General features: G+C 39.6%; 2 protein-coding genes across 3 annotated transcripts; one reads left to right on the plus strand and one right to left on the minus strand.

Annotated features, from left to right (window-relative positions):
- The first annotated feature begins 59 nt into the window (after window positions 1-59).
- tbc1d7 (TBC1 domain family, member 7) lies at window positions 60-8,384 on the plus strand. Of its 2 annotated transcripts, XR_006096939.1 has the most exons (8): window positions 60-374; window positions 1,047-1,180; window positions 1,420-1,500; window positions 2,665-2,855; window positions 5,430-5,567; window positions 6,049-6,194; window positions 6,421-6,541; window positions 7,396-7,482. XR_006096939.1 is itself a non-coding variant. In XM_042416374.1 (7 exons), exons 2-7 carry the CDS (start codon window positions 1,069-1,071, stop codon window positions 7,562-7,564), a joined length of 837 nt encoding a protein of 278 aa, XP_042272308.1. In that variant the 5' UTR covers window positions 60-374; window positions 1,047-1,068; the 3' UTR covers window positions 7,565-8,384. The 2 variants fall into 2 exon arrangements, 1 of the variants encoding a protein (XP_042272308.1); XM_042416374.1 differs by lacking the exon at window positions 6,421-6,541 and having other exon boundaries at window positions 7,396-8,384.
- phactr1 (phosphatase and actin regulator 1) lies at window positions 8,262-27,954 on the minus strand. The gene is made up of 13 exons (XM_042416376.1): window positions 27,331-27,954; window positions 22,113-22,277; window positions 18,608-18,688; window positions 17,688-17,810; window positions 17,389-17,592; window positions 17,045-17,300; window positions 16,395-16,591; window positions 14,833-14,989; window positions 12,566-12,621; window positions 12,386-12,447; window positions 10,935-11,075; window positions 10,775-10,851; window positions 8,262-10,150 (listed from the first exon to the last, which is right to left on the minus strand). The coding sequence occupies exons 1-13, from the start codon at window positions 27,611-27,613 to the stop codon at window positions 10,135-10,137; spliced, it is 1,818 nt and encodes a 605-aa protein (XP_042272310.1). The 5' UTR covers window positions 27,614-27,954; the 3' UTR covers window positions 8,262-10,134.

A 27,954-nucleotide genomic window follows, 5' to 3' on the forward strand; every position in this document is an offset into this window, starting at 1 on the left:
TGAGGGTACCCGGACCCCACTTTGAGAAGCACTGGAATAGTCTACAGTTCTGTTACAAGTGTTTTATTTTGATAGGTTTACCCGGAAGCGTTCAGATAACGGTAGCTAACATGTTGTGTTAGCAGAACAAAACGTCAATTTATTTCTTGGAAATGTGGCAGTACCACTGCTGCAGTGGCGCCCTGCTAAATGTCAAATAGTAGCCTCGTAGTTAAAGTTAGTGTTACATTAACACCTTTTGGAGTTTGTTCGCTTCTGTATCTAAGCTAACGTTAGCTTGTTAGCCGAAGTCATGTAGCTAGCAGCTAGCTTGAAGCTGTAACGTTAGTAGTTAGACACTAAGTTACGAATTGGAAACGTCGAAAAACACTAAGGTAGGAGTCTAGTTATATAATTCAACAAATGTTTGTGAGCCTTGTTTGTGATTCATGTGTTGACATTTGCTTGGCGATGGTTTTGTCGCATTGCTGTTTTTGAATGTGTTTTTCTGCTTGAAGCTAAATATTTGCATTTCAATGACATAAATCAATATCCATCACATGTAAATGGGATATAAAGCTACCAGCGTTGGAAGAAGTTCTCAGATCCTTTACCAGTACTGCAATGTGAAAATACTCCATTAAAAGTAAAAGTCATGCATGAAAAATCCTACTTAAGTAAAAGTACATAAGTATTATGAGCTTGATGTAGTTAAAGTATTGCAGTAAAAGTAGTGGTTTGGTTCCTCTGACTGATATATTATTATATATGACTTCATCAGATTATTAATACTGAAGCATCAGTGTTAGAGCAGCATGTTACTGTTGTAGCTGCTGGAGGTGGAGCTAGTTTCAACTACTTTATATACAGTTAGCTAGTTTAGTCCAGTGGTTCCCAATATAGGGGTCGGGCCCCTCCAAAGGGTCACCAGATAATTGTGAGGGGTCCTGAGATGATTAATGGTACAAGCACCCGTAAATTGTACTCAAGTGTAGTACTTGAGTAAATGTACTTAGTTAGTCTCCACCACTGAAAGCTACATACTGATGATTTTTGGTGTTGTGCAGGTGTCACTGACCAGGTCAAAGAATGGCAGACGACCCTCAGAGAAATTTCCGTTCTGCGTATTATGAGAAAGTGGGCTTCAGAGGAGTGGAGGAGAAGAAATCACTGGAAATACTCCTCAAGGATAATCCCCTCGGTAGGTAACACTGTCACCACGAATGAAAAGTGCAGCACAAATTAAATGTATTATAATTACCAGCATTTACATATAAATATGTCTCACATACTGGAAGAAATTGGGTTAAAGACAGAGAATTACAAGGATCTGTTGCTATATGGATGATTTTTTCACACAACCTGCTTATATCATATGTCTATATGGATCCATGTTATTCACTTTGTGTTCTGTAAACAATGTTTTTATGTATCTGACAGATCTAGAAAAGCTGAGCACCTTCAGTCAGAGGTTCCCCCTCCCCTCTATGTATAGGATCCATGTGTGGAAGGTATTGTTAGGTAAGGCGCACACCTACTTAATATGCAGGCAGGGTGGGGCAGTATGGGTAAAATCTACACTATATTAAAGTACTGGATTATGTGTGTAGGGCTGCAATTAACAATTATTTTCATTATTGCTTAATCTGCTGATGACTTTCTCGATAAATCGATTAATTAAACACAAAGGTGACACCTGCAGATATCTTGTTTTGTCCAACCAACAGTTTAAAACCCAAAAATGTACAATTTAATATTTGTATTACAAAGGAAAGCATTAAAATTGTATGTTTGAGAAGCTGAAGACAACTATTTTGGGGCTATTTTGCTTAAAAAATGGCCAAACAATTAATCAACTATAAAAATAGCTGCCAATTTATTTTCTGTCAATCGACTAATTGATTAATCCAGTAATTGCTGCAGCAAAACATCAAAATGTGGTGTTCATTGCATTAAACCACTTTGTAATGTCAAACAAAGCTGTATTCCTTAAAGTGTTTCAGTCATTCAGAGTTTTTTTATTATGAAAACAGTAGATTTATACATCATGATATAAATAATAAAGAAAACACAACATGATTCCACTGAGAGATGCAAAATGTGTAAGAGTAACATTTTACCGACAGTTTAAGTAGAATCCAGCACAGGATTATAATAAAAGTAACTAAATACTTCACAAAAAGACTTAAAACTCAAAAGATGTATAGATGTTAGTTGAGTAGAGGCTGCATGCAGTTCAGGAGACAGAAATGTAGTCAGGAGCTGATCCCACCTGACGTTATCTACTGCAGAACATAAAGGTAACCAGTGTTAGAGACAGACACTAAAATCAGGGTTATATTCATCTCTTGTCATCTGTGTAAGAGTCTCGCTGTGGCAGATGGGATATAATAAAAGCATAGTTGACAGTTTCCAGGTTTCATACTATAACATAAATATAATGTAATTGGTTCAGCTTGATAGTAGCAGCCTGATGTTTAGACTGAACAGCTGTTTTATCACCATTCCATTAAAAAAATGTTGGCAGCAGTTTCATCGGTCTGGAACTAGATTATGATAAGAAGACATCTGTGTTTTGGATGAGAGAGTAAAAAGTCCTTTTTTCTTCAGTCAAAAGAATCAGTTCAGCAGTCGTCTTTGTCGACAGCAGGATTCTCCCTGACTCCCGCTCTGCTGTTTCTCCAGGCATCCTGCCACCCCACAGTGACTCTCACGCTCTGGTGGGAGGCTACAGGAAGGAGCAGTACCAGGACATCCTGGAGGCTCTGGAGGTGATGAGATACATCAACTCCTCCACGCCTTCCACCCATGTCTACCTGCGCATGTTCCAGCTGGAGAGCCAGGTGCTCCCACGATGCTCCGAAACCTCACCTCCGGTAAGACGAACGAGAACATGTGTTTTTATCAAGTCGGCGTTGAGACTGATTGAGCATCAGGAAAAGAAATTAGGCGAGATATAGTGACATTTAATGGCTGGAGCTGATGCACTGATTAGAGGAGCAAAGAGGAATGTGATACTGACCTAATAATCAGTGTGAAAACACACACACGCACATCTATCTGTCCAAAAATCTCCCAGAGGACTCTCAACACTGTCATCTCCTCCCATCATTTTTTTGTCTTTATTGCGTTAAGAAAAATTTCTAGTCTGGTGCAGAAAATGAAAGGATTTCCTTCACTCCTCTGTACCTGTCAGAGAGCTTATATGGGACTAGAAATGTGTGTTTTTTTAAATTTAATAAAATATTAGTATCAGTAACTGAAAATGGGAAGGAGTAGGACCAGAAATATGAGCAAGTTGTGGTGTTGAGGTTTGTAGTTAGTGAGATTTTTTTGGGTTTTACCTACTAACAGAGGAAAGACCTGCAGCAAATGTTTAAAGAGAAGATGAAAAGGGAAGTCAGTCCATCTGTTAGAGAAACTATAAAGGACGTTATAGAAGGTTTTAAAGTGTCCCGAATCTTTCAAAACGCATCTGTTCTCATCAACCACTTTATGAGAATTTCCACCAGCATGGATCCATAAAGACATGCAGGTCTGTTAAATATGTATCTGTATAAAAATCTGCCATAGTAGTAATGATGATTCTGTTTCATGTAACATCAGTGTTGCAGACACAGTGTCAGTCGAGCTGTAACTAGCCTATCTATCGTTGTCATTATTTATTGATCAGCGGATTATTTTCTCAATGAATCTAGTCTTTAAAATGTTCTCTCTGCACACCTGAATATGTGACAGTCGTGTTGGAGGAAGACACAACTTGAATAAAAAATGAGGGAAAACTCCCACACAACGTCTCGCTCCCTTCTGGAATATTTATTAGTTTACGACGACGTTCCCGTCTGTCTAACTTTACTGTGTGGGAGTTTTTTTCTAATTTTTATTCAAGCCTTTAAAATGTCAAAAAACTAGTAACATAACGCCATTCACAACTTCTCAAAAACCCCCACGGTGATGTCGTCAATTTACAGAAAATCCTCACATTTGAGAAGCTGAAACTAGAGAATATTTGGTGTTTTTGGTTGATTAACGACTGAAACAGTTAATTAATTATCAAAAAAAGCTTCCATCAGTTGATTAAATGACTAATAGTTGCTCTCTACATGTGAGTATATGTAATTAACATATCAAATATGTAAATGAACGTCCTGTGGCAGCTGTTATTCAAATCTACGTCTTGGTTTACATCTCAGTATTTACACAGTGGTCGGGTTGAAACCAGATGACGTGATAACAGTGTGACCCTGATATACATTTTGTTATAAAGATCTGATAGTGATGTGATCACAATCTGATTTTTTTTGTCGTGTTCAGACATGATCACATGACCAAAGTCTGACCAACCTCAGCTCCGTAGACGCATCCGGGCTCATACTGCGGCTCGATGAAATGACTGTAAAGAGAGTATTTGAGGTTAGCACCAAACTTCTCATTATGAGTGCAAAGTTACAGAATCCTGGAGCCTAAGTGGTAAATGACTGACATGACTGGTAATACTGTAAGCCTGCTATGCAAACATTTATGTTAGAGCATAACTTTCAACCATCACCACAAAAACAACCCTTTTGCATTTTCACTTCCACATCAGTAACCAACTAATTACATATATTTGAGGCCATAATTAAACAGGAAAACCTCACGGACTTACATTTGGCAGTAGATATGGTGCCTTTAAACACCCTCAAGAGTAAGTCTCTCATGTTGTAGTGCTTAGAGTCAGAAAATGTGGACGTCGCCTTGAAAAATGCAAATATTAGCATTTTTAAGTGAGTCACAATGAGAGCTACAACAATTATTTAATTGCTAATAATTTAGATAAACATTTTGAGTTGTTTTTAAAGAAAGAAATGCTAAAATTCTCTGGTCCTGGCTTCTTAAATGTGAATATTTTCTGGTTTCTTTAGTCTTCTATGACAGTAAACTGAATATTTGTGTTGTTGACTGTTGACAAAAGACGTTTTAGGTTGCATGTTGGGCTTTGGGGAACAGTGATCAACGTTTTTCACCGTTTTCTGGCATTTTATGCACCAAATGACTAATCAGTTGGTCCAGGAAATAATCAACAGATTAATCGATAATGACAATAATCGTTAGTTGCAGCCGTAGTCACAATTATTTAAATATTTTTGCGTGTATACATAATATAAGAATATCCATCCACTCTGCTGCATTTTGACTTCTAAGTGTTATTTATTTACACCCCCAAAAAGTGATTGTCTCTATTTTCAAGTGATATAAAACTACTGAAACTTTGACACGTAATATGGCTCCACTTTATGAAAAACCAGAATTCTCACATTCAAATCAAACTGTGTTTCGGTTGATCAGTGAAACCTCAGCACTAACAGATATTAACACTTTACACAGCTCTGCTCTGTTAACGTTGTCATAGATACCGCTGTCGCCGCCCTTTTCTCGCTCTCTCTCATACACGACGTCGCTGTTTTCAGGACGAAGAGAACGAGGACTTCCTCTCCATCAGCCGAGCCATGGAGGAGATCGTAGACGATCCCGTCGACTGCTATTGGCTGATTAAATGTTTCGTCAATCAGTTCCACACGAAGTTCGGAGACTCGATACCTCATCTTGTAAGTAATGAATGTAATGTGAGGCTTGTTGGGGCAGATATGTGTGTGTGTGTGCCCCTGAACACATCAGTAAAAACATACATGTAGGTTCCTTATAATGTGTCGCTTCTTGCATCATTATCTTTTGTTCTCCAGGGAAAAACCTATAAAACTGGATGTCAAAAAGGAGCTGAACATTCATAACAGTGCAGTTATTGTTTACAGGATAAAACCGTCAGTATTTATAGAACAAATACTGACAAGAATAATTATCTGTTTAGTCCTTTTGTTTTATACGTGCATCATGGTACTCCAATTTAAGAAAGATACCAAACATCTGAAGGATTATGGTGTAAATATAGTTTGTAAAATGCCAGAGTCAATACGACAAAGTTCTCATGATTCAGGAGTCAGGATCACATTATTTGTTTCAGCTGCGTCACTATGAATTAAGACTTTGTTGTTTCTCCCTCGCTGTTACGTCTGGTCTGTACCGGTGTAGCCAAAGAGCCTGGAGCACTATCTGAGTCAGGAGGAACCTCGACTGCTCAACCATCTGAAGAACACCGGAGCCTTGGCGCAGCTGCCGTACAGCCTCTGGTTCAGACGCTGCTTCGCTGGATGCCTGCCGGAATCGAGCCTGCAGAGGTTACAAGTAGTCCACTGTTCACCACAGAAACCTGATCACCGTTTCACCAAACATACAGCAAAGATCCCTACAGAGTTTCAGCAGGCTGAGTTTTTGAAAATCATATTTGTAGCAGAACATAATTGTTTTACCATTAGGCTTCTAACTGAGTTTATGCCTAGATTTGGTTACTGAATTATGCCAGGATCAGACTACATTAGATTTTTGTCTTTTCAATTTCATCAGTGTCAGATGAGGTAATCTCGGTGCCCTTAATTCTGATGGATGTGGCTGATAGACATGTTGGAGTACATGTTCCACGCAGAGGGCTAGAGTCACAGAGATGATATTTGAGACGTTAAACGAGGTAAAAGACGATCAAAAACATGCTCGTCTGTCGGGGGCATGTGAAGTTTCCTTTATGCATAATAGTTTTACACTGAAACATGCAACTCTGGATTAAACAACCGTCATTTCTGACCTCGCACATCTGTTTGATCAGGCTGATATGTTGCCTGATCCCATTAAGATTAGATCCAGTTAAAGTGGCTATAATCAATACTTTTATAATAGCAACGTATCAGATTGACTCTGCAGCCCCCCCTCGGCTTTACAGCAAGTTTCAGCTCATTGTTTAGCTGTCCAGCTGCAAATTTACTGTTTTGGTTCACTCTCAGTGCGTCATTTCAGAGAAAAAGCTCCAAAAAAGCCACTTTACGCTAATAGCAAACAGACACAGTTAGCTGTAGACTAGCTGGTGAACATAGTGGAGCATTTAACAGCTAAAGAACCAGATATTTCCCTCAGGAGTTGGTGGAGAGTAAAAACAGAGCTAAAAGAGAGTGAATATTAGACTTATATTCACCAGGTGGACAGAAACACGACTCCAAATGAATGATAATGTTGCTCCGAAATAAGCAACTGTTTGCTAACATGTTAATGTTCTGCTGCTGCCAAGTGGCCAAAAAATCAGTTAATGCAGGTTTAAGGTTAATATATTACTTATATATTGCTTGCCACAGAAAATAAGCCTGCTTCCTTTTATCTGCATGAACTGTTTACGAGGCTAAAATCTGTATTTCAATCAACATCCATGCCTTCAGAAACTGCAGATGTGTGGGTCTCAATGCTTTTATAATCAGACGACAGAGACATTTGTTTTGTATTGATCTTAAATCCTTCACAGTGTGGAAATGAACCGAGCTCTTTCATTTCTTTTAGGGTTTGGGACAAAGTGATCAGCGGCTCCTGTAAGATCCTGGTGTTTGTTGCCTTGGAGATCCTGCTCAGCTACAAGATCATCCTGACGGGCATCAACCGGCCGGACGGCGTCGTCGGGTTTCTGTGTAACGTGAGTTGGGCTGCGACTAACAACTACTCTCATTATTGATTATTCTGTTGATTTTCTCAATTAAAGAACAGTCCACACCCTGAAGATATTTAGTTAACTGTCATAAATATCTGAGGAAACCAGAAAACATTCATATTTAAGAAGCTGGAACCGGAAAATGTCTCATTGACTCAAAACTATTAATTATCTAAATTTCCATCGATCAACTAATTGATGTAACTTATGTTTTTGTCTTTCTCATAGTAGAAACCTTTATATAACCTCACAATAACATTTCCCCTCCAGATACCACAGGAGAACACAGACGCCATCGTGACTAAAGCCATCGACTTGTGGCACAAATACTGCGGCACCCTGATGCACGCCGTATAACACCCCTCGGTCACTGAAGACATCTGGGCCCAGATGTGAGTCGCTCTCCCTCCAGGATGCATCAGGACTAAAACCCTTTTTTTCCCCCTCCGCTGAGAGACTACCAGACTGCACCGCTCAGCGTCCGTGGGGCTTTTGTCTCCGTTCGACTGAACCGAAAACTCATCACGGTCGCTGCGGATAAGCCTTTCCATATTGAAAAGTCAATTCCCAGCTTTCACCAAAGAATATGATAAACTCGTACAGAGGAAGAAGAAAAAAAAAAAAAAGGACTTGAGCTGAAAGCAGCTAGTGGAGCGAGCAGCTGCCGGAGGTGATCAGCGAAGCCTGTAATATGTGAATGAAAAAGACAAGCAGGCATAAACACATTATTGTTTCTTTTCTTTAAGAAACTGCATACATCATAGAAGACTCACAATAAATTAATACCCACATGCAGTTTTTCCTGCTTTACAAAAAAAACAAACAAAAAAAACATTTGAAAAGTCGCTTACTTTCTTTGCTATTTACAAGTCTTATAATTCTGAGAATATTTTCCTCTCAAAACATTTTTCAACACACAAGCATACGCACACACTCAGACACACACACACACACACACATCATCATCATCATAACACACAACAGAGCAACCAGTCCTCCCATTAATGTGGTCAAAACTGTAAACTAATTAACCTAATATGGACTGTAAACAATATAAAAACAAAAAGATGGCAGGGTTTCCAGATTTTGTACCGTCAAAGTCTTAGAAAATAAACAATGAAATATTAAAAAAAAAACAAAAAAAAAACTTTCTTGTAATTCATCAGAGAGTTCGGCACCATTTTACTGTGTCTACAGATAATAAACTGTATCAAATGAAATTAATTTGGCAACTTTTAAATCCCTGTAAACGATACTGTAGGCACAGTGACACAGTGGGTTCATGAACTCTCAACAGCAGGCATTCTGGGATGCATTCAAGATCGCGACTTCCACATCGAGTCAAGTTGCTTTGGTTCAAATAACGGGAGGTGGGGGGGGGTGGAGAGGAGAGAGGGAGGGAGGGATCTGAAGTTTAAAAAGTGGTTGAGCTCTTGAATGCAGCCCATAAACAAGATGGACAAATCAGGAGAAAAAATCTGAAATTATTGCTCAGTCGATCGATGTGTCGTTAGGAGATACTGTTCCAATTACGGAGGAGCCGGGAGAGAAGAGACCTGAGCTCCCCTGGAAGCAACGACAACAAAAAAAATACCTACATAATGATAAATTATGTAGAAACAAGCCCAAATTCCTCATTCATGTGGTGAATTTCATTTTTTTTTTAAATTTCTTTTTATAATATTTGGTATTAGAGGCAGAAACAGCCTAATAAATCCTCTCTTTCCTCCTGAAGCTGTCCACGGTTCTGACAGTCTGACCATGGAATAAATAGATTTTTATGATGTTGTTTGTATGTAGGCTATGCTTTTAATACCCTGTCACAAATCCCTCACACAGTAGAACTCAAACACCGTCAGAAGATCTTCATTTTACTGCCGTTTCGGGACTATGAACAGGATTTTTAGGACATTTTGGCTTCATATTCAGCTGCCTACAACAGCGTAAGCCGTTGTAAATATTTCCATTCCTCTGGCGAAAATGAGATAAACGATCATTGAGATGTGATCTGTGGAATTAAATTTGTGCCAACACAAGCACGCCCCCCCTAAGGTAAGATTAAGTCCAATGGAGAAATGAGAATATAGTGAGAACATGGTGAAAGGCAAGAAAACAATCCGGCTCTTCAAGAAGTCCAGTCTCCCCCCCTCCCCCTCCCCTCCCCTCCTACAGTTCCCATCCTCAAATCCCCACATCAAAAGTTGGCACAGATTCTGTGTTTGACTTACAAAAGCCTTGTTCGAAACAAAAAACAAACAAAAAAAAGTGCTGCAAAGTAAACATATTGCCACCTCTTCATCATAAAAAAATGACAATTAAAAGCTTTTGAATATCAAGAAGTCTGAAAAACCTCCGCCGAGGGGAGACGCCAGTCCAGAGTTTAATCCGTCTGTACTTCTAAAAAGTGTTTGCTCCCGTTTCCCGGCGACGGAACGAGCCCGTACATCGTTGTCCACGGCCGGTCTGTCGGTTTGACACGCCGACGTTGGAAAGGGTTAGCGGTTAGCAGTACGAGGGCAGCAGAAAAGCAGTCTTATAACACTTGAGGCTTGTGTGGGAATATAAAAACATGGCCGAGGTCTGGCTGAACGATTTTATGGCCGATGAAACCTGCAGGAGGAAAAAAAAAAAAATGAAAATGTGTTACTTTTTTTTGCCAACTCTACCAGAAAGTTGTCAGTCTGTGGCTTTCAGTAGAGTTAATATGGAACTGGACGGATCGACCGACATTCATGGACTCAAAAGACTACGAATGAAAAGTTTCACTTCACCACAGGAAATCTCTAAAAACTAATGAGCGAAGTTATAGCTGACATGCTCTTTTTTTTAATGAGTCGAGTGTATAAGTGTTAATTTTATTCAGATGCAGCTGCTGTTGTTGTGGTTCTGGAGCCATGTTGCTACCAGTTGCAACTTGTGTAATTCTTTTCACCAAGTGGGGGATAAATGTCAGAAATTCCTGAACTACAACTAGTTTTTTCCACCCAACTGCTTATAATCACCGTCTGAACGTTTTGACATGAACGCAGCCTTCATCCAGAGTTATAACCCTTCATGATCATTCCTCTACCGCTACCTTCAGGATAAACTTTACATTTTTTGCTCCTGATAAGGATCTAAGAATAGATCATCTGTAGCTCCATTTATTTAAAATCAAACAAACAATTTAGTTTCCTGTCGTGTGATGAATTGATTCCAGCGCTGCGAGCCAGCGTCAGTGTAACTTTTTCATACCTGGTCAGATGGCGGCTGGACTCATGCACCTCCATCTCTGTGCTTTTAAACTCATTCAACTCCTTTCTTATGGCAGCCTGAACGAGACACAAAAACACACCTTTATTATTAATATACAGTATATTATATATGTGAAATTTTGTTGTCATTGCGCAGTAACCTTATCAGCAGCTGTTAGCCGAGTCCAGGGCTTGTCTGCCCTCCTGTCGTAGTCCTGAGCCTCGGCGACCTCCACGTAGTCACTGAAGCGGATCAGGATTTTAGCCTCTCTCAGCTCCTCTACTGTTGGCCTCTGGCTGAGCTGCAGGGTGGAAGAAGGAAAAGGAAGGATGTAAGCTAAATATACAAACCTGCTCAGCGTTCTGCAACATGCTGAGGGATGAAAAACTGGACATGACAGGTTTGATTCTCTGTGTGGAAAAATATTTGTGTCACATCAAGTAAATTCAGTGAAATGTTCATTATAAAATTATATTTTTATTATGGATATATGTTGTAAAATTGACATATCTAGAAAGCTCAGAGGGCTCGTACCTCTGCTGAAGCTGCACAATCCTCTAAATTTAGTGTTTTAATAATAGAAAATGTTAAATGTTCAATCATTAAAATATGCACTCAGACAATTAAAGGACACATTTGCCAGATTGTTGTAATTAATGACAAAAATGATCAAAATTCTGTTATTTTTTTATTCCCTGATCTGTTTAAAAAGCACCAATGTCTGAACTTTTCTCCAAATTTCATATCTGTGTGTCGTGGTTTTCAAAGATATCTTGAAAACTAACAGTGAAATGTGACTGAAAATCTCCTCCTCAGTGGAAGTGGCTCTAAGTTACGACAGCAAATAAAAATAATTTTCATTATCCGTAGATTTGTTGATTCTATATTTGATTAATTGCATTGCTTGTTTTATCCAAAGTCTAATTCAGTGACATAAAAACAGCAAATCCTCACATTTGAGAAGCTCGAACCAGAGAAAGTTTGACATTTTTACTTAATTAATGTCTTTATATGATTAATTAATTATCAAAATAGTTGTTAATTATAGATTAATCAACCAAATTATTGTTTCAACGTTGCACAAAAACCTTTTTTCTTCCCACTTTTTATTTCCGTTTATGTTATAAGGTTTAAAAATAAATATAAAATCATATAAAACTAACTAGATGAAGTGGGCGGTTGTTGCTCTGCAGTGGTGTCTGCGGCTTAAATTGGGTCATAAATCGATACATATAATCAAATATCATCAATATTGTGGCAGCTATTCTCTCCCATACAATAAGACTCTCTCACACACTCACACACACACACACACACACACACACACACACACACACACACACACACACACACACACACACACAAACACACAATAAGACTCTCTCACACACACACAGCGTTACAGAATGAGAGGCTGACGTAACGGATAATACTATCATCGTCTCAAAGGGCTGCAATTTGAAGGGTGGCAGCGCGCGTCGCCATGGCAACCGTGTTCATATTTCCAGCTGGAGGTCATAAACTAACTGTCTAAAACGTGTACAGAGCGTCCAGCGATCAAAGACTCTCTGTCCATCATCATCTCCTCCTCCTCCTCCTCCTCCGTCTTACCTTCCTGGACAAATGTCTCTTGATCTCTCTCTTCTCCTCCTGCTCCTCCAGATCGTTTCGAGCTTCGGGGGGGGGGGAAACAAAAGAAAGACCTCGATTACACTCAAACACAAACAAACACACAAACAATGAACACTTTGTCTTTTTTTTCTTCTCTCTCCTACTATTAAAGCGACTTACGTTTGAGTATGTTCCTCTGTTCCAGTTCTTCTGCAGTCGGCCGTTGACTCAACCGCCTGAAAAATCAAAAGACGTCTATTTCTGGAAAACTATTTTTATATGATTCTCTTACACGTGTGTGTGTGTGTGTGTGTGTTTCCTGATAATCATAATTGTAATGGACTCATGAAAAACTGACACGAGGCAGAAATCGTGGTTGTACTGGGCAGAGATGTGATGTCGTTTTTATGGAGGTTGTATTTTGTGAATTTGCTCACAGCTGCGGGTCACTTTATTAACGGTGGGATGAAAATCAATATAACTGAGCGATAATACGTGACGAGATATAAAAAAAATAATGGCTGAAGTGGAGGTAGAGGCCGTTATTTTCTATAACTATACCTCCTGCACCGTCTAGTTAAGTCGAGTGTATTATTGCACGGAAAAAAAGGGCCACTGGTTTTCAAATCATCATCATCATCATCCATTTTTCAAAGTTTCCTGGCAGCCACGTCCTCACTGTGTGCTTAATATCATTCAAGTGACAGCAAGTGGTGACATTTTTATTAAAAAAATGTAAAATAATGGAATTCATTTTAGGCATTATGAAATAATATTCAGTAAGTTTCAAACAACAAGTAGATAATATTAGTCGAGAGACATAAAATGACTTTAATCTAGAATATTATTGTTATCAGCTGTCAAAGACGAAGGTCAAAACATCTGCTGACATCATTTCTCTGTTTCATATTGTCAAAGGAATGTTTCTGTGATTTAAAGGCGTCACGTTGAGCTTCGGAAAACTGTGATTTTGCTGCTCTGTATGATCTCTGCTGTGTTCTCGAGGGTTTATAAGTTCTATGTTTGGTTTATTGGGAAATTAAAGTACATTATGAACATAGGCTGTATAAAAATACGTCACAGTGACGTCACCCGTTGGTTTCTGAAGAGCGGTTTTGAAGCTCGAAGCGAGTCGCTCCGGCCGTCGCCATCTTGGCAATACGTGACGCTGCCTAACTCCCAGCCAATCAAAAATGGGCAAAGAGGCGGGGCCGAATGGCTGAAACAAGCCACTTAGCGGCTGGCGGACCTGTCACTCAAAGCAGCCATGTCCTTCATTATGCATAACTTTACGGTTTAATAAAATTTAAACAGGTGAGTTATATAAAATTCACCCCCCGTACAGTTGTCATGAAAGGGGAAACTAGCTACAGAGACCAAAACCGTTGTTTGTACCAGGCTGTAAACATGTTTATTTCTGCTGTAAAGTTGGGCATTTTAACATGGGGGTCTATGGGAATTGACTCGCTTTTGGAGCCTCAAGTGGCCATTCAAGGAACTGCACTACTACTACTGCATTACTTCCACATCGGCTTCATTTTTCAGCCCCGGAGGTTGCCGCTTGGTTATGAAGTGCATTATTTCAGGATTTTGAAAATCTCTTGCACATGTGTAGTCTTCATGGAGTCGCCACGTACTAAAAAAATATGCTTATACTTGAAGAAGGTCGTTGATTGAAACGTTGTATATATATTACAGTATTGAACAGGTGAAGACAGTGTGCTGGTGTTGCTCATTCTTTTTAGAAAATGTGTCAATAAAAATACATATAACAGCAAAACTGTGATGTATTTTTTCACTATTTTGACATTTAATAGATGAAACAATAAACTAAAAAGGTATATTGTTGTATTGTTGAGTTGTAGTCTAGTGTGGAGGTTTTGTATCTGGTACCAGAAAATTTCCAATAAATTTCAATAAAAGATAAAAGTAAATAACAGATTAACTGATTCAGCTCAGTATTTAGTATTTCTATACAATGTATTCATTCATAGTTTATTAAAACCTGCCTGATACTGTATTTCTGAAGGAGATATATGGTTTGTTCTTGAAACACAAATGAGTTTCAATTATACAGTAGAAATGATTGGACGTCATATGATTATATCGGCCGTTATAAGTGTATAAATCTTTGTATCTGCACCTTTCACTCACCTTTTCAACCCTCATTCTACATCCTGCTTCTTCAGCTTTCATCTCTCCCTCTCTCAGCTTTACCTCCTCCCTCCATTACACTTCATCATCCATCATCTGCTCCTTTTAGCAGCCAGGTCACATCTACGACAGCTCACATGGGGTTAAAGCGCTCTGCAGGTGACCGAGCCTGCATGTGGCGTTACTGCGTGGGTGTGTGCATGTGTATGATATATCATAGAACAGGCGGCTCCGTGCCTGTTAAAGCCTCCGCCGCGTGTGTGTGTGTGTGTGCCGTTAATCCGGAAGCTCACCTGGTGAGTTTGGTGGCTGTTTGCTGTCGGGACTCCAGTCTCTCCTGATCCGACTGCAGCGGCAGGATGTTCTTCTCCTCCAGCTCCCTCTTTGACGGACGGTTACTCAGTTTGATGGCCAGAGAGTCCTTTCGTAAAACCTTCATGGCCAGTGTGCCTACGTTATAAAAGAGGAAAATGTTCCAGCACCCGAGTCTTACTTCATAATCTGAAATTAATATGTATGCTTATAATATTTTCATACTGGTTATGTTCAGTTGGCCAAATAACTGCCTGTTTACTGTGAATAATATAATAAACTTTATTGGTATAGCACCTTTCACACATAGGAAATGGAGCTCAAAGCACTAGAAATGACATGTACCAAGTGCTTCACATGGAAAAAAGACAAGAAAACATGTAAAAAAAAACAAAAAAAACATTAATGTAACATAAGATGGAAAATAAAGAGGAAGTGTTTTCCCCAAAGACCCCTTTTATAAAAGACGTCTATAAAACTGTTGACAGGAAACCTCCAACTGCAATAAGGTCAATATTACTCTTTGTATTATGAATTTATAAATCAATGAAGGTTTTATATTTGTAAAACTTTCTAGAGCCTAGAAAATCTGTGACGTCATCCCAAAGTAAAGTCTGCGGGCTGAGCGGGAACCCGGGAGCGGGTTACAATAGTTGTAGGGAAACTTCTTGTCGAGTAACAATGTCAAAATTGTTGTTCGCAGTGATGAAACACAAAGAATTATCACCAACTCTGCAGCTCTAGAGAGCTTTTTAGCCTCTTTGCAGTTCATTGTTTTACTGTTTTTTACTGTGTAGCTCAGTGTTAGCGTCTCATCTGTGTTGCCCAGAACCAAACTGCAGATAGATACAGATATAACTGAAGTTAGCTAGCTGATGAAGAAAATGTGGAGACCAAACCTGAGCTAAAATGAGAGTGAATGTTGGATTAACATTCATCAGGTGGACAGAAACATGAACAGTGAATGATGATGTAAACAGGCAGCTGGTATCTTCTGACATATTAGCCATGATGACTTTATAAGTTGATAACATGTCTGGGTTGTGTGTCTTTCAGCTTGTTGTCGAGTTCTTCTGCCCCCTAGTGGCCGAACAAGATCAACTACTGCAGCTTTAATTTGTCTTTGTGTTGTTGTTATTTTCTTCTCTGGTGAGACGCTTTTATAAACCCACCTGGAGTTTTTTCCATCTCACTAGCACAATCCCTTTATTCCTTTTATGCATTATGTGTAAGTAGCTCACTTACTTAATAATTTAATAAACTAAATACACTGTATACATAAAGCTCCTGTGATGAATAATTCACATCTTTGATTACTACAGCTATAAACGCTTCCAGCCATACGAGACTTCTGTGTTTATGCAACCATATGGATGCACATAAACACGCATATGTTCATATATACTAAAAACAACATGCATGTGCTGTGAATATTGATTATAATGAATAACGACAGACTGGTGGATGATAAAAACTCAGTGTGACTAGCTTAAATAAGACACGATGAGCAGGTGGACGCCTTGAGGAAAAACACCACACCTACTTGTAAACAGCGTATCATCGTCATCCTCCTCTTCATCCTCTTCTTCCTCCTCATCGTCGTCCTCTTCCTCCTCTTCATCTTCCTCTTCCTCGTCCTTGTACATACCGGGCAGGTCCTCGTAGTCCGCCTCGTTGGGGAGGTTCTCTTTGTCGTCGCTGCACTCGATCATCAACGTGGGAACGCCGTGCATCATGGAGCTGCGGTTTGGAGGGAAAGGTCAAAGGTCAGTAAGGTCAATAAAAGAAGAGCAGCCACTATGTAAGAGTGAAAATGTCTCTGTTCAATCAAACCCTTTGGTTTTTGTGAATCAGATGTGTTTGGAACACAAAAGAAGAAGAAAACAGTGTAAAGTGATTTGTAAAATGACTCAAAAAAGCACATCTGCAGCCTCTTCCACAAACAACAACAACAACAACAACAACAACAGATGCCTAAAGGGGAGCCAGGCCTGTAGAAAATGAACCCTCGGACAGGCAACCAATCATACTGATGGATGTGGAGGTGTGTGAGGTGGAGGAGAAGCGGGGGGGGGAGTAACTACTACGCTTCCATTAAGAAAGAGACCGGGGGTGATGAAAACAACAACAACAACAACAACAACAACAACCGCATCGCAGCCTCCACCTTCGCTCTCTGGATCGGTTCCTCACCTCTCGAACCTCTGCATGGTCAGGGCCAGGGTCTTGTTGAGCTCCTCTATGATGCGGCTGGGCGGGTGGAGAGGAAGAGCCCCGTACTGCATGGGGTGCCCGCCCATTGGTGCATGGCTGGGAGGGGCGGGGCACTTCTGGAAGGCGAGCGAGGAGGGCTCCATGCTCCCCGCGGGTACGGAGATCAGGAGTTTCTTTGGAGGTAGAGGAGGAGATAACTTCATCGACATGCACGGCAACTTCACCGGGGCGCCGTCTGCCAAGAGAAGGGGGACGTGAGAGGTTTAGACGTGCACGTGCAGGGTCATCAACGCAATTACGAGCGTGCACGAAGACGGACGCACCTGTAATGTGATTAGGTAGCCTGTTGAAGGGTTTGGGTGGTAGCGCGGGAGGTTGTTTGTGTAGCGTAGGAGGTCTGGAGAGCGATGATTCAGCGCCGTCACCCGGATACACAGAGGGCTTCTTCGTGGGTGGAGCCTGGCTGGATTTCTGACCGTGGTCCTGTTGACACGCCCCCTCGCCAGGCATCTGAAACTCCAGTGAGCCTGAGGAGGGAAGTAGTAACAAAGCAGTGAGAAGCCGCAAACGTTAACAAATGAGAGATGATGCAACAATGTAGCGCCGAGACTCTGCCGCCTACCTACAGCTGCGGCTGCTCCTTCCATCAGCTCAGTACCTTCAGACTCTGACAAGCTGGAGCCGAGCACCGGGGAACGCCCGTTCTCCATCTTCACCTCCTCCCGTACAGCCGGGGACAAACCATCTGCACAAACAGAGAGAGACGGAGCAGGAGAAGGCACATTTCAACAACGAAGCGTTTCAAAGTGCTTTACACAGAGCATAAAACAGAATATAAAAGCAACACAAGTAAAAAGACATAAAAACAATTAAAAAGTGTTAAATTCGGAAATAAGAAAGAAGCTAAAAAGGGAATAAAACCGATAAAACAAGAGAATAAAAGTAACAGTGCAGTGTAAAATAAAGGAATAAAAGAAAAGGAAATAAAAGGAAAAGATGAACAGGAAGTAGAGAGAAGAAAAGTAGATAAATAAAAGACATTTCTGTTTCTGTTATAAAAAAATGTAGATTTATGGCTGCAAGTAAAGATGAAGTAATTAGTCGTTTAATCAGTTTGTTGACAGAAAATAAATTGCAAACAATTTTGATAATTACTTGTAAATTATCAATCAAATACGTCAAACATTCACTGATTCCAGCTTCTTAAATGTTTTTCTCTGTTTTCTTTAATTGGAAACTGTATATCTTTTGGGTTTTATAGACTATATTTTAAATAATCTTTGCATCTTGTTTTTCATTCATTACTATTTGATGACTCATTTGTCAATAAAATGTAAAAAAATAATCACAAATGCACAATTGCTTATGAAGAGAAATGTTGGAAAATCTGAAATTTTATTAATAAAAACAAAATCCAGCATCAATATATATCATGATGTGGCAAATGTAAAAACTTTTGAATACCTTTGAATTACAAATAACTCGCTATCATTAATTTATTAAAGAGAATTTAAACTACAGCGACTTTTTTTGTTTTCTGACCTTTCTCATAAACTTCCTTCAACACTCCTTTCTTGATGAGCTCTTCTCTGCTCTGGCGAGTCGACATCTTCCTCTCCAACACTGAGGAAGGCAGAAAGGACACGATGTCAACAACAACAACAACAACAACAACAACAAAGACAACTGTCAGGCCGCTTGTGTGCTGGATACTAAGAATGTTATTAGTGTGGAGGAATGTGTCGTCTGCAGCAGAAGTTCGTCTGGACTCGCCGCCTCCATCGTTGTTGCTTCACAGTAATAATCTTGTGACTGAAACTCAGAAATGTTCTCTGCCGGCTCGCTGATCCTCTGAGAGAGACAGCGGCGTTATTTTAGTGTTAAAACCAAACACACGTCTGCCTGTTTCACTATATTATCAGATTAACTCTTTTTCACTGTTTATTGTTAATTCACACATCTGTACAGATTGTTTCTTGGTATTATTGAAGTTTTTCTCATCTTGGACATCTGCAGGACTGTATATTTATTGTATTTTCCTTTTAGTTCTGTCTTATAAAATATAAAGAATCATCATTGTATGTGTATTAAGGGTGTGCCCGAATACAAATACATTATTCGGCAAAGTACAAATAGTTGGTTTTATACAAATATTTGTTTCATACAAATATTTTAAAAATGATTTGTTAGGCAATAAATGAAAAGAACAAAGCAATAATCGCCTTTGAAGTTCCTCCCTACACGTTACATGCTGTGCTGTCTCTGTGTTATGGGTGTATAAATAGGTAGAGGTCTGTCTGCAATGAGGCGATGAGTAAAGTTTTAGCTCAGTAATCAGCGCAGTCGTCTATGATCTGAGAGACTCCGGTTCAAAACCTGATGTGGGGATCTTCTTCTTAGGGTAGTTTATTCATGACTACTTATTTTTAACACTTTTTCTAAAATTAAAAAGTGTCATAAAAACAAAAAACAGGATTTTTAAGCCTCTTTCTGCTTTTATTTGAATACAAATACAGATACAAATAATTTCGCTGCCTCCACAAATAAAGATACAAATACAAATACTAAGATCTCTGCACATCCCTACTGTGCAAGCAAAACTAACCTGTGCTCCAAACTTTTTTTTATATTTTATGGACCAGAGTTTTATAACAGTAGTGGTTGACAGGTTGTCAACATGAAGTAAAAATAATTGTCATCATATTCATATGTGATACAATCTGTAGGCAGTGGAGAAATACAGGTGATGTTTTTCAAAGTTCTTGCTAAATAATCAACAGAAAACTCAAAAAACTGAACTTCTATGTATTTATTAGATCAAATGTTTGTGAATTCCATCTATTTCAGGCACAGATTTCTTTTTTTCCCTGCCCCCAATATAAAAAAAATCTCCAAAAGTATGTTTCTTTCACTATATGAGACCATTAACGATCATCATCATCATCATTTAATGCACCCTGACTGAATGATGGCAGGAGTCCAGCAGAAACACATGGTGAACACAACAGGAACATACCTGTGTGTGCTGTAAAATGTATATACGGTTTGTGGTTTAGATGCACAGAAAGGAGGTAGATATTAGTTGAAGAAGGAAAAAAAAAAAACTACTGCGACAGCTGGGAGAACAGCTTGGCTGTAGGAAGCCTCTCTTCACCCCTCGGCTGTGTTTGTGTCTCTCAGCGAGAACAGGATGTAGAACGATCCGGCCAGCTGAGAAACAACAACAACAACAGCTTCCATCTATCCGTCCAAACCGTCCAAACACTTGTTTCTATTTCACAGCTTTCGTACGGAGTACATGTTGTAGCTCTGAACCAGACATATGTAATAAACAGTCACAGTTCTTCAGATAGTGGAGCTAATGTCTCTCTGGAGGAAGAGTTCAGTCACTGTAACAGAGACAACAACGGGGCGGCAGACTGACCGTAACTGTTTACAGCTGATTCGTTGCTGCGCGGAACGTTAATTATCAGCTGTTGTGTTTGCAATTAGGATGAATACTGTCATTAAGAGCTTTTAGACATATTTAAACTCTTATATAACAGTTTTTTTGTATTTCTTATTGATTTATTGTTGAATTTTCATATCTAGTTGTAGTTTTACTTTTCTGTTAATGCACTTTGGTCAACATTTGCTGTTCTTAAATGTGCCTCATAAATAAACTGGCTTTACTCAACATGTTAAGTACAAAAATACATTCATATACAGTGTACTCTGCATAAAGAGCATCATATCTCCAAAAGTGACATATGGATTTTGATAAAATTTGGTGAACTAATAGCTAAAGGTTCAGTTCACAAGATAATGATGATGAATGACCGACTTTTTTTTGCCACAAGGCTCTCTTTAAAAATAAAAAAAAGCATCATCAAGCTCTTTTGTTGCAGATCATATAACAATTTCCATGTAGTTTTACACAAAATATGTTGGCTGTACACTTTGTCAAACATGACGATACTCCTGACATCAAACAGGATTTCCATCTAAGCAGCTAAAAAGCTTTTATCTCTATAATATTATTATCTCACAAAATCAAACCCAGAAGACACATGAATGATTATGGAGGCTTCACTTTGGACCACAGTGAAGGTGAACTCAGGAGAGTCTATTTAGAGCTCATATAGCAGTAAAAGATGGTTTTTTGTATCTTCAATGGGAATTAACGAGGACTAATGTTGGTTTGATTAACATATAAATATAGCTTTAATCTGTAGGACCACAATGGAAATAAATTGGCTTTTTGTCGACTTTATTGTGTTATTCTTGAATATTTGTGTGTATATTAAAGTCTCCACTAAAAACATGTTCTTGTTCCTATAGTTGGATCTTTAAGCTCCGCTGTGCAGGATGATGTACGTGCAGTTTTCACATTCATCTGCTGAAAGTGGAAAGTTTCTCTGTGCTCATTATAAAAACCGGATTTTTTAAAAGGGCATCACAACTAATTTGGAATAAAATCCTGATCTAATATTTAACTTACAAAACTGGACTTTTCTGTGAAGTAGGTTAAAACTTTTAAAATGCATATTTATAGATTCTGAACTTTTAATGAGGAAGAAGTGTCATTTTAAGGATTTTAACGTGATAATTATACTTTTTTTTTTAGGGGAAAAACTGTATCAGACACACGTTACTGCTCCAGGCAGAGTGTCTTTATATTTCTTCTACATTGTACATAGAGAATATCTATCTGTCAAATAAAACCAATCAACTAAAAGCTGATCCTCCTGTTAAAAACCAGACTGTCCAGTAAGAAGCAGACCCACAGGGCTGATGGTCTGGTTCAAGCAGCAGCAGCTTCCTTACTTCTCTTACATAACCATAAGAATACATAGTAGATCTTTACTGCAGCCCCTATATCACCCCCTGCTCTGCAGCGCAGCACCTCTGAGCTCCCATTCATCAACGCCACTGTTGCTAGGTGCAACGGGGAGACGTTTATCTGCCGGTGGAGATGTGAGCGGTGGAGCTGATGGGGGGGGGGGGATTGGTCGGCTGAGAGGAAACTAATAGAAATGTTGTGTTTAACAGTGTTTTGCTTTCTCACCCGCAGAGGTCTGCTTGAACTTTTCGCTCTTCTTCTTCCTCCACTTCCAGGGTTTAAAGAGACGTCCGAGGGTGGCGAATTTGCTCCGCCGTCGGATGGGAGGCGTGTGAGTGCCCGGTACCAGCGAATCAGAGCGCATGGCCGCCAGCCTCTCCACTTCCTCAGCTGGAAAACAAACAGGTTCATTAACGAGCGGATCAACAACACCTGCAAAAAAATGTGTTTTTCGACATCCCTCGTGGTTGTTTTTCTTCGCTCGGGACTTAAAATACTCGATCGTTAGAGTCAGCGATGACCCCAGATGTACAAAGCCCCGTCATGACTCCTCATCTGTCACATGACATCAGTCTGGAGCATCCATTAATCTGACCTGTCACATCCTAAACGAAGGAAGTACTCAGAAAAATCAATTCTGACTTGAAGTGATTTAATTTTCCTACATGTAAAGTAGTGAGATAATATCTATGTTGATGTAAAACATGCTCAAGATTTAAAGGGTTGAATTACATGTCATTTATGTTGCTTTGTGTTGTAATTTCTTCTATTATCATCCTGCATATTTACTCTAATAACGAGCTTCTTAAACCCACAGTTAGAGAAACAGATCGTCTCTGATGCAAACATCGAGGGACAAGTTCTCCCGGAGGGAGTTTGTGCATAATCAAGTTGAGTAAAGCTTATTTGGATCGTTCTCAATCACACTTAAGAGAGTCAGGTGGCTCCGCCGGCAACAACCTTACGCAACACGGTGGAGGGAAAAAAAAAAAAACCTGAGGAAGAGTCTGACAGACAGAACGGTAACGAATATGAATAAGAAAACAGAACATAAAAAATACATCAACGGGAGGTGAGCATCCGTAACCAGTTTCTACTCAGCAACGCCACCTCGTTTCCTTCCTCCGGCCTCTTCTGTTCACTGTCTCTCACTCCTCAACTGTGATTTTTTCCTCTCGGCCCTTCTACGGGGGATTTGTTTGAAAGTAATCATGCTGGAGGGACGTTCTGTAAAAGCGTGCTCCAGTTTTTTCCATTTGAAACTACACATTTCCCCCATTACTCACTAGTCTATGGAACGAGGGCACGCAGCCTGAGCCAGCAGCGATGGATGAAAAAATAAAAAAAAATAAAAAAAGAAGAAGGAAGAATCCGACATTTCAGTTCAGCAGGAGTAGATGTAAACACACACAGTGTGAGGACTCAGCTCTCTGCTCTTTTGGGTCTTAGATATACTTCACATGAACGGCAACGTGTACATGTGAAATACTGGAAAAGCAGAACAGATCATGTGATCATGTGACAGAAATATCACAGCTTCATACACCTCAAGATGTCCGTAACGGTGATTTTACACTCTGACTCACATGTACAGTAAAATGGACACTGCAGGTCTGTCAGTATATAATAAAAACAGTGTGTAGAGCACAGATGAATGACATAAATGATAACTATAAAACACATTAGAGAGCAAACAGCATCCTTGATTGATTCCACAAAATGTTTACAGAAATCATTTAGGGAAATTCACAGAAAAACAAACACAGATAGGATTTAAAATATGATTTCCTTGGATGACTGCAACCAGCAAAAAATGGCAAAAACATAACAAAAATGTTGAAAGGGGGGGGGGGGGGGGGGGGGGGGCATGTCAGTGGTCGGAGGGGAAAACAAATCAATCCATAGCAGTTAAGCAGCTGCAGACGGGAGGAGACGTCAGCCTTGAGGTGGCCTTGTTACAAGAAGGATGTCAGTTCAAATCTGTAGCAGCTCGAGCAGCTCTTCTATCGAGAAACTCGTCAACAACAAGATCTAACCCCCCCCCCCCCCCAAAACCTCCCAGCCCACTTCCTCTCCCCAGCTGCTCCAGCGGCTCCAGATCTGCTTGTGGTTGTTCTGTGTAGCACCCTCGTGTGAATGTCAGAGCGCTCCTTCCCTGGACAAATAACAGAGTAGTTTCTCTCAAAATGGAAACGTCTACGGTATCTAAGGCTGCAACTGAGGATTCTTCTCATGATTGATTAATCGTTTTGTCTATAAAATGTCAGAAAACAGTGAAAAATCACTGGTGGTGACATCTTTAAATGTCTTGTTTTGGCTGATCAACAGTTCAACATCAGAAAAGCTTCAAATCTTTACATTTGAGAAGCTGCAACCAGCAAATGTTTGGTGCAAAAATGACTAAAACAATTATTGGATTATCAAAACAGCCCACGGTGAATTATTTGCTTACAAGCACTTAAATTATGCTGCATGAGTGATTTCCAGCTGATCTGGGAAGTGAGGAGATACTGTGTTTTTACTTCTTTAGGGGGAATACTCCTTTAATACATCACATTATGATGTTTGTGGGTCACGTCTTTGTCCCAGTAAACAGTAGTAGTAGTAGTGAGTAGTAGTAGTAGTGAGTAGTGTGGTAGTTCTTCCTGTCTCTGCTGGTCTTGTCTGACCCCCCCAGCGGTGAGTCAGAGGGGCTCAGACTCACACTGCAGGGCGACATTCCTTCAGTCAGACTCCGGGTTTGTTATCTTACTGCTGACTCAGTCACAACACAACACAAACAACAAATCACAGCAGACAAACAACAGATCACCATGCTGCTGCTGCTGGCGAGGCTGAAACCGCTAATCTCAAGTTAGCGGATTAAATCCTGAGTTCTTGGATGTAATTCACTGTTTTTGATGGGTTTTTTGTCATTAATCAATACTGAAAACAGTTCAGAAGTATGTTTTTGGTTGACTAGGCAACGGATTTTAAGCATCAATCATCTGCGTGACTGATTAATTGATGAAGTGACAGCAACACTGGACAGACAGTAAATCAACTTGTCAATTAATCAAATAAAGTTCAATTACTTTAACTTCATCAGTCCACTAAGATATTTGACAAAGTAATAACCATATTGCTGAGAGATGGATGAAGAATTGATGACTTAAGAATTTTTCATAACTGGTTAATTATTGAAGTCATTTATCAAGTAAAAATACCAAACTGGTTCCAGCCTGTTGGTTGAACACAAATAAATAACTATTTGTAGATGTCACTTTGGACTCTTGGTAACTGTAATTTGTGACACATTGACAGATAAATAATCAGGAACTGTTCTGATCATCGATTAATCCTTAAAGTCCTTTTTAAAAGTAGAAAAATGTCAAATATCTCCCGGTTCCAGCTCGTCATTTGTGAGTATTTGCTGCTCTTCTTGGTCGATATGTTTGGATTTCGGACGGTTGGTTGAACAAAACAGGCGATTTGATGACATCACCTTGAGCTTTAAGAAACCGTGACGGACATTTTTCACTGTTTTCAGATATTTTATGGATCAAACGACGAATCAAAGGATGAAGAAAATAATCAAAAATGAAATAGCTGCAGCCCTTCAGTCATAATATATACACAGTATGTTCTTGATCAATTAAGACATTTCTTGGGTATGCTGGTTGGACAGAATAAGGAATTTGATCATTTTGACATAGCAATTAATTAGAAAATTAATGGAGATTAATCACTTATCACGCACACATATCTGGCTCAGAAATATGGTTCGGTCTCACTAAACATTAATGATTTTCTTCTACGTGAGTGGATCCGTCTGTAGACAGATATTAATACTGGAAACCCACTATTCACTTAGGCTAAAATCCCTGGTGGATTAATCAAAGAACATTCAGTTTCCAGCCAATAAATTATAAAAAAAATATTTCGTCAAGAGCGGGATGATGATACACTGCTGCAAAAAAAGTCAAAAGATATATTTATCAGAGGAGGATCAAAGGGCCGCGACGCGAGCAGGGAGGAACTAAATGATTTAGGATTTGAGCTCCTATAATCTCAAATCATATTCCACAATAAATCCAATAATCTCCACTAAACGTGCATGACACAAGCTAGTTTGACACTGAAGGAACACTGCAGTGACGCTGCAAGATTTACAAATACCATAAAGTACTTAAATGGTCACTATGAAGTAAATATTGCAATAAAAGCAACATTAAGAGAGATTTCTGAGCGCTGCTGCCGGTGTTACATCGTATTTGGTGACCCATCAGATTCTGTGACCTGCAGTGTTGGAAGAAGTCATCAGATCCTTAAATAAAAGTATCAGTACCACAATGTAAAAATACTTCATTACAAGTAAAAATCCTGCATTTAAAATCCTACTCAAGTAAAAGTATAGAAGTATTACCAGCGAAATTTACTTAAAGTACTAAAGTAAAATTACTAATTTAGATTCTGTGACCTGCAGTGTTGGAAGAAGTCATCAGATCCTTAAGTAAAAGTATCAATACCACAATGTAAAAATACTTCATTACAGGTAAAAATCCTGCATTTAAAATCCTACTCAAGTAAAAGTATAGAGGTATTACCAGCGAAATTTACTAGTGCTAAAGTACTTAAGTAAAAGTATCAATACCACAATGAAAAAATACTTAATTACAAGCAAAAATCCTGTTTAAAATCCTACTTAAGTGGAAGTATGGTTTTACCAGCAAAATTTACTTAAAGTACTAAAGTAAAAGTACCAATTTAGATTCTGTGATCTGTAGTGTTGGAAGTACTCAGATCCTTTACTTAACTATCAATACCACAATGTAAAAATACTTCATGACAAGTAGATATTCTGTTTAAAATCCTACTTAAGTAGAAGTATATACATTTTACCAGCTAAATTTAGCCTACTTAAAGTACTCAAGTAAAAGTACTAATTTTGTCAGAAAAACAGGCTGTGCCCAGTTACTTTAAGTGGGATTTTAAATGCAGGATTTTTACTTGTACTGCAGTATTTTTACATCGTGGTATTGATACTTTTACTTAAGGATCTGAGTACTTCTTCCAACACTGCAGATCATAAAATCTGATGGGTCACAAAAATACGAAAATACAGCTGATTTTCTGCAAAAATTTGTACTTTTACTTTAGTACTTTAGCTGGTAGTAAATGTAGCTGGTAGTTAAATAGGATTTTAAATGCAGGATTTTCCCGTGTAATCAAGTATGTTTACATAGTGATATTTGTACTTTTACTTAAGTAATCTTGAATACTTATGCCAACACTGCAGGTCACAGATTCTGATGGGACACCAAATACAGTGTAACACCGGTGCTGAGGCGCAGATTCCCCCAGCAGGCAGGCAGGCAGGCGGGCAGGGAGCGGTCACAGAAGAGTAAAACCCTCCTCTTCCTCGCTCCCTTCTTTTCTAGATAACCGAGCCGCGTCCTCTCACCGTCCAGCGGTTCGGCTCCTCGGCAGTTGCTGCAGATGTGTTTGATCTCTTTGCCGATCTGGCAGTGGATCATAAACGGCGTGTTGTTGTTGTTTGCGGCGGGCTGATGCTGGAGCTGTTTCCCGGAGCTGTTACGGGACGTCTTCATCCTGGCCAGGCAGAACGCTCTCCTCCTCTTCCTCGGCTTCTGCTCCTCGGACGCGGCCGCCGGTGAGGACGGGGGGTCGGTGGCAGATCTGGAGTCGGACCGTGAACTCATCACGTCGCCTCCACGACCCGCCATGTTTGCGCTGGACTGCAGGGCTGGACCCTCTCGCCCTCTGCTCCGTGGAGGGGGATTTTAAATGGTTTGCATCTCTGTGTCCACCAATGACAACCTCCCAGAATAAAACTACCACTTCCGCTCCCAACTTACAAAATAAAAGCCCTCTGACAGGGCAATAAGCTGTGGCCAATCAGAGTGACCTTTTGAACCACATATAGTTAAGTTAAAATTTATTGTAAATTAACTATTTTTCCTCCCCCAGTGTCCTCTTCTCCAGTGGTTCTCAAAGTGGGGTCCGTGGACCCCCAGTGGTCCTTGAGGGGGCTCCAGGGGGTCCCCAGCAAAAAAGGGGAATAACT

The sequence above is a fragment of the Thunnus maccoyii genome, chromosome 7 (genome assembly GCF_910596095.1).
Source record: "Thunnus maccoyii chromosome 7, fThuMac1.1, whole genome shotgun sequence".
Taxonomy (NCBI): domain Eukaryota; kingdom Metazoa; phylum Chordata; class Actinopteri; order Scombriformes; family Scombridae; genus Thunnus; species Thunnus maccoyii.

Bases quoted from the DNA above. Each gene is read 5' to 3' on its own strand.
- phactr1 (XM_042416376.1), bottom strand. From the start codon at position 27,613: ATGGCGGGTCGTGGAGGCGACGTGATGAGTTCACGGTCCGACTCCAGA. The intron at 12,622-14,832 runs GTGAGCTTCCGG...TTGATTTTTCAG, and splicing joins ACAGCCACCAAACTCACCAG to GCGGTTGAGTCAACGGCCGA. The intron at 10,852-10,934 runs GTTACTGCGCAA...TGTCTCGTTCAG, and splicing joins GGCTAACAGCTGCTGATAAG to GCTGCCATAAGAAAGGAGTT.
- tbc1d7 (XM_042416374.1), top strand. From the start codon at position 1,069: ATGGCAGACGACCCTCAGAGAAATTTCCGTTCTGCGTATTATGAGAAA. The intron at 1,501-2,664 runs GTAAGGCGCACA...CTGTTTCTCCAG, and splicing joins TGTGTGGAAGGTATTGTTAG to GCATCCTGCCACCCCACAGT. The intron at 6,195-7,395 runs GTTACAAGTAGT...CATTTCTTTTAG, and splicing joins CCGGAATCGAGCCTGCAGAG to GGTTTGGGACAAAGTGATCA.